Raw genomic sequence first — 14,032 nt, forward strand, 5'->3', positions numbered from 1 at the left:
TCTGTCTGACCTACTTTCCTATTCATAATGCAACCTACTCATGTTGTACTATTTTCTGCTGCTCTTGATATTACCCTGATCTTCTTTCCATTTCACTTCACTGTCCCCCACTTATCTAGATTGAACCTTTTCATTTCCCGTTTCCGGTATTCTAACTTTCCTACTACATTTAAACTTGTGATATTTCATGCCCCGACTCTTAAGACTTCTTTAATTTACTTCAGTTTTCTTTTTAGCATTCATCTTAGCACCTCGTTTCAAGATACTATCCATTCTATTCAAATGACTTTACAAGTCCTTCACAGGCTCTGCCAGAATAACAATAGCACTGGAAACCTGAAAGTATTTTTTATTTCTTTCCCTTAACTTTAATTCTCTTTCCAAAATTCTTTTTGGATTCTTTTAGTGTTTGTTCTAGTTTGAATAGTATTGGGATAGGCTACACACTGCCTCATGCCTTTTTCAATTACTACCTGGCTTTGATGCCATTCAGTATTTAGTACTTACTATTTAGTAACTAATAAAGTATGTCTGCCAACCTGTTTAACGACTGCCTTGATGGTTGTGAAAGCTTCTTCCTTGTAGGTGTCAATGAAGTTCAGATGTTTCTGTCGCAGCATACCAAATATTATAGATACCAGTTTGTCCTGTAAAATGATGCAATACATTTCACCTTTTTACTTACATGATAAACTAGTTATGATAATAGCAGCTCACTTGACTTTCAAATCATATTTCAGTAAAGAAACACACATGTAAATACAGAATATAAAATCACACATGTACATAAGCAAGAGAACAAAAATTGAAATCCAACATTTCATTTTCTGAAAAGCCGTAATTCCATACTTAGAAGTTGCTTCAATAGTCACAAATATTTCCCATTTTTCAAGTAATTTATAAGCATGCACATTTTATTCATATACCCATCCCCCTTTTCGATCTTCACTGCACATAAATGGAATACCAATATCAAATAAAAATGCCAGCTGACATTTCTGAAAAAATAAACGGAGGACAAAACTTGATGTGAATGATTTCTTCTACAGTAATTTTTGCTAGAGCTGTTATATCTGAACACCAAACAGTGTACACAATACTCTTCTGAATTGGTGAGGAACTGAAATACTAGAAAACCATACAGAATTTTAACAAGAAAACAAGATAGCCTTAATACTAACCCCTTCAAGAATTTGTTGCTTGTCATTCAGTGGTCGATTCAAGTCAGCTGTTGCATACCTCTCGAACTCTGTGCTTAACATTTTATCAATAAGCCTCTCCATTTCAAGCAGCTGTGAACCTAAATGCCTAAATACAATAACAATGAGATATCGTTGAGATATTTGTTACTGTCAAACTAAAAAGTTTAAAACAATAAACTCATCATATAACAGTAGAAACAGAAAAAGATACCGAAAACTGTGTATTCCTGCCAGCTCCTTCACCAGTATCTCCTGGGTAGTAGCAATTAGCTCCAGAGCAGCAACATAGTCTGGAGTTGAAAGAAGAAGCTGAATTGTGGGTTGAGTCTGATGAACTGTTGCCATCAACTGCAGCTACAAATATAAACAGAAGGCTTTCCAGTTATATAGTTATATGAGAGAAACAGAGAGAGAGAGAGAGAGAGAGAGAGAGAGAGAGAGAGAGAGAGAGAGAGAAGCGGTCAATAATTACCTTTGAAACCACACTTGCATGATTGCATCGCAGTCTCTCAAGTCTTAGTATTTGCAGTGAGTCCTTCACAACAGATTTGTCTATATGCTGAATTTTTTCCCTGCAAGTAAAAACATGTGGTGAGTGAAGACATGAGGTAATTTTAATCTATGCATACATTTAATTCTCTAAACAAATATTATATGCCATAAGGTAAACTTTTACACACATTATACTGAAAACTCTTCATAATTGGGTAGTTACTTACCTGAGGGCTCTAACATCATTAATAGTCTGACTCATCTGCTCAGATAATGCATCATGAGATGTCATAGCATGGAAGAAGGCTTCTGATTTATGGGCAACTTGGTGAGCAATCTGAACTTCTACGGTATCCAGATAATGAGAAAGCTAAAAAAATACACAACTTTGTGATAAAAACATTAGCTTATGATTACATCATAGAACATTTATTATTTGAACTGACATTAAAAAGCTGTGGAGTACTTACCTTTTCTTGTATTAGTTTCCCAGAATTATAAGAATTTTTTGTGTTCTCACCATCAGAACCAAAAGTTGCCTGTTCCTTTGTAAAAGGGAACACAGAATTGAATGTCTCTTCCACAGTGAGATCAAAATTTGGCTGGAGAAATATCTTTGGAATTCCACTAACATCAAGTTGGATCTTTTCTAGCAAACAGAAAAATATAATCATCTCCCAAATTCATTAAGAGTAAAGAAGATAAGACTAATAGTAAATTAAACTCATTGTCCTGCATGTAAATGCTGAATCCTAGATATAAACTCTTTTACAAAGCATTGGCCATAGAATATAAAAAGCTTGCATTTATCCTATATTTCTGTGTAATAAAACATTCGTAAGTTCAAAAAGGACAAGAACTGAACGAGGCTCTGACACCACAACAGCTTTTTGAAGCCTGTTATCTACAACTGGAATGAGACCGATAAATGGTAAGAATGAATGGAAATCTCACCTATGATTCTGATTTATTTCTTACGTACTATAGTCCGATGCATGAATGATGGCAGTTCACGCATATCGAGGCATGGACGGTGATTGCATTGTCGAAGATTCCTAGTGACAGTTGTGGTAAGCACATGTACATGAGCGTGCTTCCTGCTTGAAGAAAGCGTGCATCCTGGAAATTATGTCTCTCACTTGCTTATGCAAAATTTAGCAGTTACCTCCACAATAAGAAGTGAAACTCGCAACAAATGGAATTTAAATTAACTAGACAACTCGCTATGATATTATTTAAAGCTCGCATTAGCTATGGGACTCACAGCAGAGCACTCAGAACTCTACTGTGCACTGATAGGTTGTCAGAGGACATGTGACATAGGTGCAGAAAACAATCCTAAACTCTACCGCCATCGTTCGCAACAAAAATTGGAATCTTCACATTCTGTCATCAGCTGTACTTTGTGTCTAATTTCATTTTGTCATTACCAATCTATTTCTTTTTTCTTTAACAGGTCAAGGCATGTTCAGAAATAAGCATGAGCAAGAGTTATTACAATAAATGCTTTTTAACTGGACTGAATTTCTATAACTTTCAGTGCCTTTGAGATGGTTATTCTGAAGCACTTTACACAGAACTTTCATAGTGATATTAATGATTCTCTGAAGATTAGAAATGACTGTAAAACATTATTAACTGCATCAAATGAAGAGCATAAGAAAGCTCAGAGCTCCCTGTCTACTTTAGGAATTATTCACTGATCCCGAGACATTTGAATCTACATGGCGTTTATGTCTAACATTATCACTTCCAGCATCTAATAAAAATGATTAAGTAGTTTTCAAAATATTGATAAGGTTAAGACAATATAATCATCCTAGATGGAGTCTGGGAGGGTAATTATTGTCTGTGAAGGCCTCAATGAGACCCTTGGTATATTCAGAGAGTGGCTGTTTGTCACTACAGATGCCTCAGGCGTGGGTGGCAAGGATGTATGGAAGGGACTTCTTGGCATGGAATGGGTGGCAGCAGTTGAAGTGGCGAATATAGAGAAGTTTCTTTATTGCTATGTGGAACCCAGTCCAACTTACTGTTCCAGCATTGTTGCTTGGCTCGTGGAATCCCCCCAAAATGGCCTTCCATCAAATTACTCATCTCCAACTGCAACCCCTCCTTCCACCATGACCTCCATCTGTTCAGATTCTGCCAGTTCTTAACCTTCACCAACAGCCCTGCAAAACCTTGTCAATCAGGCACAAACCTTTTTACAGTACCTCCGCTCCATCCATAAATTCCTCCTGCTATGCAATCCCAAATTCCTGGATCCCAGCTGAAATTCTTGCCCTCCTGGAATTAAAGCAGCATATACAGATACACCTCAAAAAACTCTCCAATTTGTTCACTTCCTATTCCCACCTTGGCCTACCACTATCCACCACCTCTACAAAATCCTCCAAACCTCCCCCACTTCCCCTGACAGCTGACAAACTGTGCCTTGCAGACCTACTAAATATACCCCACCCTTAAAAACTTCCTCCCACCACCATACAGAATCCAGAACCTAAATAGGCCCAAAACACAGCCATGATTCTTTCCTCCAAAAGACTCAGCTCCACAGATGAATCAATCCTTTCCAAAGGCCTTGCCTTTTGCCTCACTCCAAAAGTCTATTGTGCTGGACTCATTGAAGACTCTTTTTCACCTGGTCCCTACAGCAAAAATACTTTTTTGCCACCAACCCCACCAATCAGACTCAACTTAAGACCAATATTGAAACCTGCCTGACTCCGTTCACTCCTCCTTCCAACCATGGTCCACAATATCCTTGTCCATCCCTGCACAATCCCTGCTTCCAACCCCTTGCCTCATGGCTCATATCACTGTAATAGATCAAGATGCAAAACCAGGCCCATGCATACTACCATTACCACCTACTCCAGTTCACTCACGGGCATCATCTATCCTGTCAAAGGCAGGGCTACCTGTGAAATTGATCATGTGTTCTACAACCTTAGCTGCAACCACTGTGCTTCATTCTATGTGGGCAGGACAAGCAACAAGCTGTCCATCTACATTAACGGGAACCGAAAAACTTCAGACTAGAAACAGTTGTAGCACCTTGTTGCTGAGCATGCTGTCCAACACAACATTCTTCATTTTAATGACTGCTTCACAGCCTGTGCCATCTGGATCCTTCCTACTAACACCAACTTTTCTGAAATGTGCGGTGGGAACTCTCCCTCCTATATACCGTATGTTCCTGAACCCCTCCTGGCCTCAAACGTTATTAGCCATTGTCCTTCACCCACCAATCCCCTTCCCAGTTCCCAATGTGGTCTCCTATTAAACTAACACACACACACACACACACACACACACACACACACACACACACACACACACACACACACAGTCTTTCACTTCTCTCTTTTTCTGCCTCCACCCCCTTCAGTTTTACCTCTCAACAGCACATAACTGCCCTACCTTCTCTTCATCTCATCCCTGTATGCCCTCATAAATAGCACATTTATGTCTTCCACTACTACCACACTCTCCTCCCCCTCCACACTTGTTTCAGAAGGAGGTCTTCTGGCTGAAAGCTTACATGTTTAGCAGTCTTTTTGTTGCTCCTGTCTGTGGCTCAGCATCTCTTCTATACGGAGAGTAGCAACCCATACTTTTCGTAATATTGTCATTATTCCATCCTGGATTTCCCACTATATTTACTGGTTTGTAATTTAAGCCACTCATAATGCTGATTGTAATTGGCACCTAAACCTCAGGTTACAGTATTGTTTCGTTTTATTATTCAGTATTATGTATTTAAGTTGTTTGCTCAATGGCACTGTAGATACTTTCCTGTACCTTAAAATACTGAGTGATAGCAAACTGTGACACTATTAATTCACTTCTCTTGTATTGCTTAATGAACCACTTATGTTTGGTATATGGTTACTACAGATTTGTAGAAATTGGACTTAAGTCCTTGTATCTTATATTATATAAATATAGTAAAAACTGTGTTATGTTACAATGATTTACATTGTTAGGTGTGTCACAAATTTAAAAAAAATAGTTTGTTACTAATGCTATCTGGCAATTTTTTCATGTAATTGTGTTGCTACATAGTGACAAGATCTCTGACGGCCATAATATAGGTACTACCTTGTTCCTGTAGCTTGCATAGTGATAAGATCTCTGACGGCCAGAATATAGGTACTACCTTGATCCTGTAGCTAGCATTGTGGTGATTTTATATATTACTTTTGTATGAATTTCTTTCTGTCATAATCTGATATAGTTTTCAGTATATGTATAATATGCATATGACAACACAGAGCAATTCAGCTCAGCAGATTATGATGACGTGTAATACCTGCAGGCTAGTACACACTAAATTAAGTAAATTTTTTTACTGGTATGTATCATACAAAGGAAATTTAAATATTGAATTTATTTTGTTATTGTTCACCTCTTATAAGCAATTTTTTGCAAGTCAGATCTAAAGACAGTTCATCAATGAGTTGAAACTAGTTATCAGTTAAGGACTTTCACCATCTTGTCCTAGGATTTTTATTCACCCAAGTCAAGTATTTTTTAGCCGATATAAGAATGGATCCTCAACCATCAGATAGAGTAATGGTTGTTAAAAATATTTGGAGTCTTAATAGTTCAGAGTCTTAATATTTGCAACTTACCAATTGAGCTTTTTGCACGTAGATTTGGGAAGTGCTGAAGGAGCTCTGCATGAGAATTTGGCTTCGATGCAATGGAATTTATTCTGGCATGTTTCCGATATCTCTATGTAAAGAATCATAAGAATATTATTTATATACATCAACAGTTTCAATACGTAATACTTTATAGTCTTCTTTACAATGTTTTTATCACATAATTCCATACAAACTGAGCAAAAAGCTATTGGAAAATTAACTCACACGTGCAATTTTTCTCAAGTAGGACTCAAAATGCTGTGGACCAATGTCTGGTATGTAATGAGGTAGAGGAATGTCACTTTTTTCAACAAATGCATCACCCCACGTTTTTGTGAAGAAATCCCTCTGAAACAAAAATTATTTGAGTGCAACAATTTAAAAATGTACTTCCTTACAACTACAACTCAGCTAGGAAAAGGAAGTTGCACAGTGCTGCTGTTTTTAAATAGCAGAGTAAAAAAGTGATGATGAAAGTGCACTACAAATTTACATCTTCAGTTTAAGTAGAGAAATAGTACTTAGTCTGGAATATAATGGTTTTGTTGATTCCACGTCCAACATAGAAAAACCATGTGGTTTGAGGTGTTACTCATCACTATGAAGAAAGTAATGCGTTATTCCCTCTGTCTCCCTATACGAAGAATGATAGCTGTGTGTTTTGGGCTCCACATTCTCCAGGAAATTTTCTTTTGTGCGCATCATGAGAACAAAAGTGGACCCAAGTACATCTGCAGGGCAGGGGTGATGGGCACCTAGATTCCTGTGTACAGAAACAACTACTCGGTCGGGGCAGTTATTCCATGAGAAGGCCATTCCACCTTTGATACCTGCCATAATCCACAGAATCTCACTGTGCACGACAATGATCATGGAGAGAAACTTGTCAAGGGAGAGACTTAAGAAGTCAGTCAGAGCTAAATTACAGACATATATCTACTGTGAGCTTTGTTACAGCTTTACTAAAGTAAAAGCTAACATGGAACGTAATAATAGAGGTAAAATACAAGTGCGATAAAAAAGTAGCATATGAAATTATTTTGTAGTGACTGGTGTTTGAGATTTCCAATTGGCATGGACTTGGCATCTTTGAGAACACAGTCTGCTGTCTCAAGACAGAGCAACACAGCCCAGTCGAACAGTTAATAGAGATAAATAACAATGACCACAACAATTTGTTTCTGCATATCCATCTCTACAACATATCGCAACAACGACCGGTCCATTACATTACATTCTGGTGACTGTGACAGGGATGGTTGGTTTGTGGGATTAAAGGGACCAGACTACTATGGTCATCGGTCCCTTGTTCCATAAAAACTAAAACCACCCGAAGAGAATAAAAAACGAACAACAGGAAAACAGCAGACGAAACAGGACATGAAATACTCTGACAGAGACCAGACAAAACAAATTAAAACACACAGTGTGACAGTGGTTGGCCAACCGTAGAGAAAAAGAGGAAAAGCCAACCACCAAGAACACTTTAAAAACTCAGTTTAAATTCAGAGGCTAAAAGCCAGAATCAACACTAAAAAACAAACACTCAGATTAAAGGATAAAAACCCCCTGCCCGAATAAAACACAAAACCAAGTCCACCATGGCAGAGTCATCTGATAAAAGAGCAGAGAGCATGTCAGGCATTGCAAAAGTCTGCCTGAGCACGGTTAAAAGGGCGCACTCCGACAGAATATGGACCACCGTCAAGGACGCCCCACAACGACAAAGAGGGGGATCCTCACGACACAGTAACTAACTGTGCGTGAGTCGGGTGTGGCCAATGCGGAGCCGACAAAGGACGACTGAGTCCCTGCAGTTGGCTCGCATGGATGACCGCCACACAGCAGTCGTGTCCTTGACGGCACGGAGTTTGTTAGGGGTGGTCAGACCGCGCCATTCAGCATCCCAAAACGAGAGTACTTTACGGCGTTAAGACTGCCCACAAATCAGCCGCCAGGAGGCCAATCTCCAGAGATGGCGCTCTGGTGGCCTCTTTCGCCAGGCGGTCAACAGTTTCATTGCTGGGTATACCAACATGGCCTGGGGTCCAAACAAAGACCACAGACCTGCCGCTACAGACGAGAGTATGCAGGGACTCCTGGATAGCCATCACCAGATGAGAACGAGGGAAACACTGGTCGAGAGCTCGTAAACCGCTCAGGGAATCACTACAGATAACGAAGGACTCACCTGAGCAGGAGCGGATATACTACAGGGCACGGAAGATGGTGACCAGCTCAGCAGTGTAAACACTGCAGCCAGCCGGCAACGAACGTTGTTCAGAATGGTCCCCTAGAGTTAGTGCATAACCGACTAGACCTGCAACCATCAAACCGTTGGTGTAGACAACGCCAGAGCCCTGATACGTGGCCAGGATGGAATAAAAGCGGCGTCGTAAGTCCTCCGGAGGGACTGAGTCCTTCGGGCCCTGTGCCAAGTCGAGCCGAAGGCAAGGGCGAGGCACACACCACGGGGGTGTACACAGAGGGGCCCGGAAAGGAGGTGGAACAGGGAAACACCCAAGCCACGAAAGAAGCTGTTTGACACGTACGGCGATCGGACAACCCAACCGGGGCCAACGTTCTGGCAGATGAACGACTGACTGCGGGAAGAGGACACGATAATTTGGATGCCCGGGCAAGCTAAAAACATGGGCAGCATAAGCAGCCAGTAATTGTTGGCATCGTAACCACAGTGGAGGGACACCTGCCTCCACAAGTATGCTGTCCACAGGGCTGGTTCGGAAGGCACCAGTGGCAAGGCGTATCCCGCTGTGGAGGATTGGGTCCAGCACCCGCAACGCAGATGGGGATACTGAGCCATAAGCCAGACTCCCGTAGTCCAGACGGGACTGGATTAACGCCTGGTAAAGCCGTAGGAGAGTAGATCGGTCGGCGCCCCACCGGGTGTGGCTCAGGCATCGCATAGCATTTAGATGCCACCAACAGGCCTATTTAAGCTGCCGAATATGAGGCAGCCAAGTCAACCGGGCATCAAAAACCATCCCCAAAAACCTATGTGACTTCACCACTTTAAGAAGCTCGCCATCATGATAAAGCCGCGGCTCCGGGTGAACAGTGCATAGCAGGCAGAAATGCATAACGCAGGTCTTGGCTGCGGAAAACTGAAAACCATGCGCTACAGCCCAAGACTGCGCCTTGCGGATTGCGCCCTGTAGCTGATGTTCAGCAGTTGCAATGCCACACTGAGAACAGAACCCTGTGGCACACCGTTCTCCTGGGCTAGGGAGGAACTATATGAGGCCGCGACGTGCACGCGGAAAGTACGATACGACAGAAAATTGCGGATATAGATCGGCAGACGGCCCCGAAGACCCCATCCATGAAGCGTAGAAAGGATGTGATGACGCCATGTAGTATCATACACCTTCCACATGTCGTAAAAGACAGCAACCAGATGCTGACGGCGGGCAAAGGCAGTACAGATGGCCGACTCCAGGCTCACCAGATTGTCGGCGGCGGAGCGGCCTTTACGGAACCCACCCTGAGACAGAGCCAGAAGGCCTCGAGACTCCAGTACCCAATTCAAGCACTGGCTCACCATCCGTTCAAGCAACTTGCAAAGAACGTTGGTGAGGCTAATGGGACGGTAGCTGTCCACCTCCAAAGGGTTCTTCCCTGGTTTCAGAATGGGGACAACAAGACTTTCCCGCCATTGCAACGCAAACTCACCCTTGACCCAAATGCGGTTGTAAAGATCGAGGAGGCGTCGCTGGCAGTCCACTGAAAGGTGTTTCAGCATCTGAGAGTGGATGCTATCTGGCCCAGGAGCGGTATCAGGAAAAGCGGCGAGGGCACTTCGAAATTCCCACTCACTGAATGGAACATTGTAGAATTCAGGATGGTGAGTGCGAAAAGAAAGACTCCGACGTTCTATCCGCTCCTTAATGGAGCGGAAGCCCAAGGGGTAGTTGGCAGAAGCGGAATTCATAGCAAAGTGCTCTGCCACGCGGTTTGCAATGACGTCGGAGTCAGTACAAACTGCTCCATTCAGTGAGAGCGCAGGGACACTGACAGGGGTATGATAGCCATAGAGGCGGCGAATCTTGGCCCAGACCTGCGATGGCCAATGGTGGACACATACCGTTCCCACCACTCCTGCTTGCGTTGGCGGATAATGCAGCGGGCTCGCGCACGCAGCCGTTTGAAGGCGATAAGGTGCTCGATTGAGGGATGTCGCTTGTGACGCTGGAGCACCCACAGGCGAGCTTTAATCGCTTCAGCGATCTCAGGTGACCACCAAGGCACAGTCCGCCGCCGAGGAGACCCAGAAGAACGGGGAATGGCAGATTCGGCGGCAGTAACGATGCCGGTGGTGACCGATTCAACCACTGCATCAATGGCATCGTTAGAGAGAGGCTCAATAGCGGCAGTGGAGGAGAACAAGTCCCAGTCAGCCTGATTCATAGCCCATCTGCTAGGGCGCCCAGAAGACTGACTCTGTGGCAGTGACAGAAAGATCGGAAAGTGGTCACTACCACACAGGTCGGCATGCACTCTCCATTGGACAGACGGTAAGAGGCTAGGGCTACAGATGGAAAGATCAATGGCAGAGTATGTGGCATGCGCCACACTGAAGTGTGTGAAGGCACCGTCATTTAAGATCGAGAGATCGAGCTGCGCCAATAAATGCTCAACGATGGCGCCTCGACCTGTTGCCACTGACCCACCCCACGGATGGTTATAGGCGTTAAAGTCGCCCAGTAACAGGAAAGGTGGAGGCAATTGAGCTATCAGAGCAGCCAGGACATGCTGCGCGACATCACCATCCGGTGGAAGGTAAAGACTGCAGACGGTAACAGCCTGTGGGGTCCACACCCGAACAGAGACAGCCTCTAAAGGTGTGTGGAGAGGTACAGACTCGCCGTGAAGAGAGTTCAGGACAGATGCAGACACCACCAGACATCCTTTCATAAGCTGCCCGGTTCTTATAATAACCCCGATAGCCACGGAGGGCGGGGGTTCGCATTGCCGTAAACCAAGTTTCCTGCAGAGCAATGCAGAGGAAAGGGTGTAGGCTGATAAGTTCGCGGAGCTCAGCTAGATGGTGGAAGAAACCGCTGCAGTTCCACTGGAGGATGGTGTTGTCCATGGCTGAGAAAGGCTTGACGGGACTGGGAAGGAAGATTACGCCGCTGGGTCACCTGCTGCCTCCGATTTAGCACCTGTAATAGTGCTTTCCATGGCGTCTGATGGACTGGCGAGATGGAGCTCCTCAGCGGATGCCAGAATCTCCACCGCATCCTCAGACGCAGAGCTGGAAGGTTGCGGTGGGATGGCTGCCACCGCGAGTTCCTTGGGCTGAGAGCTCTTCTTGAGTTTCTCACGCCGTTCCTTGGGTCGCACCGGCTAGGAGGGCTTCACCGATTCAGTCTCTGGAATGGAGGAGGATTGTGAAGCCCTACGACCAGCTGATTGTGGGCACTTACGCCATTGTCGGTTGTCAGGCTTCTCGCTGGCGGAAAGCTGGGAAGAGAGGGACCCAACGGACCCCTTGCGAGCGTGAGAAGCCCAAGAAGTTGGACACTTCTCCGGCTTAGAAGTGGGGACGGACGTCCCCGATGGGTGGGATGGTGTTGCTGCTGAGGTAGGTGGCACAGGAGCAACCCGGTGGGTAGAACCCCCCACTGGCGAGGGGGCAGGAGGAGTTTTATTACTCGTCGATCCGGCCAAAATTGGAGAAACAGACAGGGCTAGCACAGGTGTTGTAGCAGCAGCGTAGGAAGATGTCATTCTCACAGGATGGAGTCGGTCGTATTTCCTTTTGGCCTCAGTATAGGTTAGTCGGTCCAGGGTCTTGTATTCCATGATTTTACGCTCTTTCTGGAAAATTCGGCAGTCTGGCGAGCAAGGTGAATGGTGCTCCCCGCAGTTGACACAGATAGGAGGCGGGGCACATGGAGAATTGGGATGTGATGGCCGTCCGCAATCTCGACATGTGAGGCTGGAAGTGCAGCGAGAAGACATATGGCCGAACTTCCAGCACTTAAAGCACCGCATCAGGGGAGGGATATAGGGCTTAACGTCACATTGGTAGACCATCACCTTGACTTTTTCCGGTAATGTATCCCCTTCGAAGGCCAAGATGAAGGCACCGGTAGCAATCTGATTTTCCTTCGGACCCCGATGAACGCGCCGGACGAAATGTACACCTCGGCGCTCTAAATTGGCACGCAGCTCTTCATCGGACTGCAAAAGAAAATCCCTATGGCAAATAACTCCCTGGACCATATTTAAACTCTTATGGGGTGTTATCGTAATGGCAACATCCCCCAACTTGTCACAAGCAAGTAACCGTCGTGACTGGGCAGAGGATGCCGTTTGTATCAGGACTGACCCAGAGCGCATTTTTGACAAGCTCTCCACCTCCCGAAACTTGTCCTCTAAACGCTCGACGAAGAACTGAGGCTTTGTGGAGAGAAAAGACTCCCCATCAACCCTCGTACAAACTAAGAAGCGGGGCGAATAACTGCTACTGCCATCCTGAGACTTACGTTCCTCCCACGGTGTGGCCACGGAGGGGAACGTTTTCGGATCGTACTTCTGAGCGTTAAACTGAGCCCGAGAACGCTTAGAGACTGCTGGCGGCTGGCCACCAGCGAGAGACGATGTACCACGCTTCATTGCGGGTCATCCGCCCTGATGCCACCTACTCCGACCAAGGGCCCTCCCCACGGGCGCCACCCAGCCACGGCAAGAGCCACCTGGCAGGATGGCCGTTGCCGGGAGTCCCGATACCCCAGGAGGATAGGCATCTACTCCTTGGCATACGTGGGGAGTTAACGGCGCAGGCATCAGTAGAGCGATCCCTGTGTTGTCAGGGGGCTACAACCAACAGGGTACATGGCGGCCCCACCACAACGGACTGGCTACCGTGCTGGATGTTAGGTAACATGTGGTCCATGGTCGCCGTCGGTGCAGAAAGAGGCACTGCACAGTGCAAGGTGTTATCTGCACGCAGAAAAAGAGTCTTGCCCAAGAGATGGAGAGCGGACAGGACTGCAGTTCAACAGTGTATAAGCTGGCGAAAGGTCTGATCGCAAGATGGACACAATGCACCAAGTAAGGCGCCCTTCCCCAATCGGCTCGCTCTTCGGAAAATTTTGAGAGATGGAGGTCAAACCCAACAGGGGACCATCATATAAGGCCGAAAAGTTTGAGACTCCTTTTAGTCGCCTCTTACAACAGGCAGGAATACCGCGGGCCTATTCTAACCCCCGAACCCGCAGGGGGCTGTGACAGGGAGTCTGGGCGTATTTATGCCAGAGAATAAGAAGTTTTTATTGAGAGAAAAAGTTTTTAATTAAAACACAAATAAAGGATCAAAGAAGAAAAGTTTTGTTGGAACACTGTGTCATTGTCCGTAGCAACAGAGACAACAACTTGGATTTTCAGCACTGTATAAACTGTTATTTGCAAATATGTTGCAGGCAAATTGCTGAATCCCTCGACACCATCTCCATTAAAGAAGCAAGTAACTCCACGAGTGGGAAGAGCAACACGCATGCCAGTTGTAAGCTGCTAACTCGTCTCCTCAATTCTGTGTCAAAGCATTTGCAGTCAGCTACAGCTGCATTGGCAACACCACAAATACCAGCATCAGCCACAGTCACAGACTAACTGTCGGCAAAGTGGTCTGGTGAATCTACCTCTCGCCAATGT

General features: G+C 45.0%; 1 protein-coding gene across 2 annotated transcripts in view; it reads right to left on the minus strand.

Annotated features, from left to right (window-relative positions):
* LOC126278215 (vacuolar protein sorting-associated protein 54-like) overlaps positions 1–14,032 on the minus strand; it is a 132,026-nt gene that overhangs the window by 85,561 nt on the left and 32,433 nt on the right. For both annotated transcript variants that reach the window (XM_049978151.1, XM_049978150.1), the window contains exons 3-10: positions 6,575–6,697; positions 6,335–6,437; positions 2,165–2,343; positions 1,922–2,064; positions 1,675–1,774; positions 1,414–1,556; positions 1,182–1,308; positions 540–647 (exon numbers count right to left, since the gene is read on the minus strand). In XM_049978151.1, the coding sequence (XP_049834108.1) occupies positions 540–647; positions 1,182–1,308; positions 1,414–1,556; positions 1,675–1,774; positions 1,922–2,064; positions 2,165–2,343; positions 6,335–6,437; positions 6,575–6,697 (1,026 nt within the window). The remainder of the gene's footprint in view (positions 1–539; positions 648–1,181; positions 1,309–1,413; positions 1,557–1,674; positions 1,775–1,921; positions 2,065–2,164; positions 2,344–6,334; positions 6,438–6,574; positions 6,698–14,032) is intronic.

The sequence above is a fragment of the Schistocerca gregaria genome, chromosome 6 (assembly GCF_023897955.1).
Source record: "Schistocerca gregaria isolate iqSchGreg1 chromosome 6, iqSchGreg1.2, whole genome shotgun sequence".
NCBI classification, from domain to species: domain Eukaryota; kingdom Metazoa; phylum Arthropoda; class Insecta; order Orthoptera; family Acrididae; genus Schistocerca; species Schistocerca gregaria.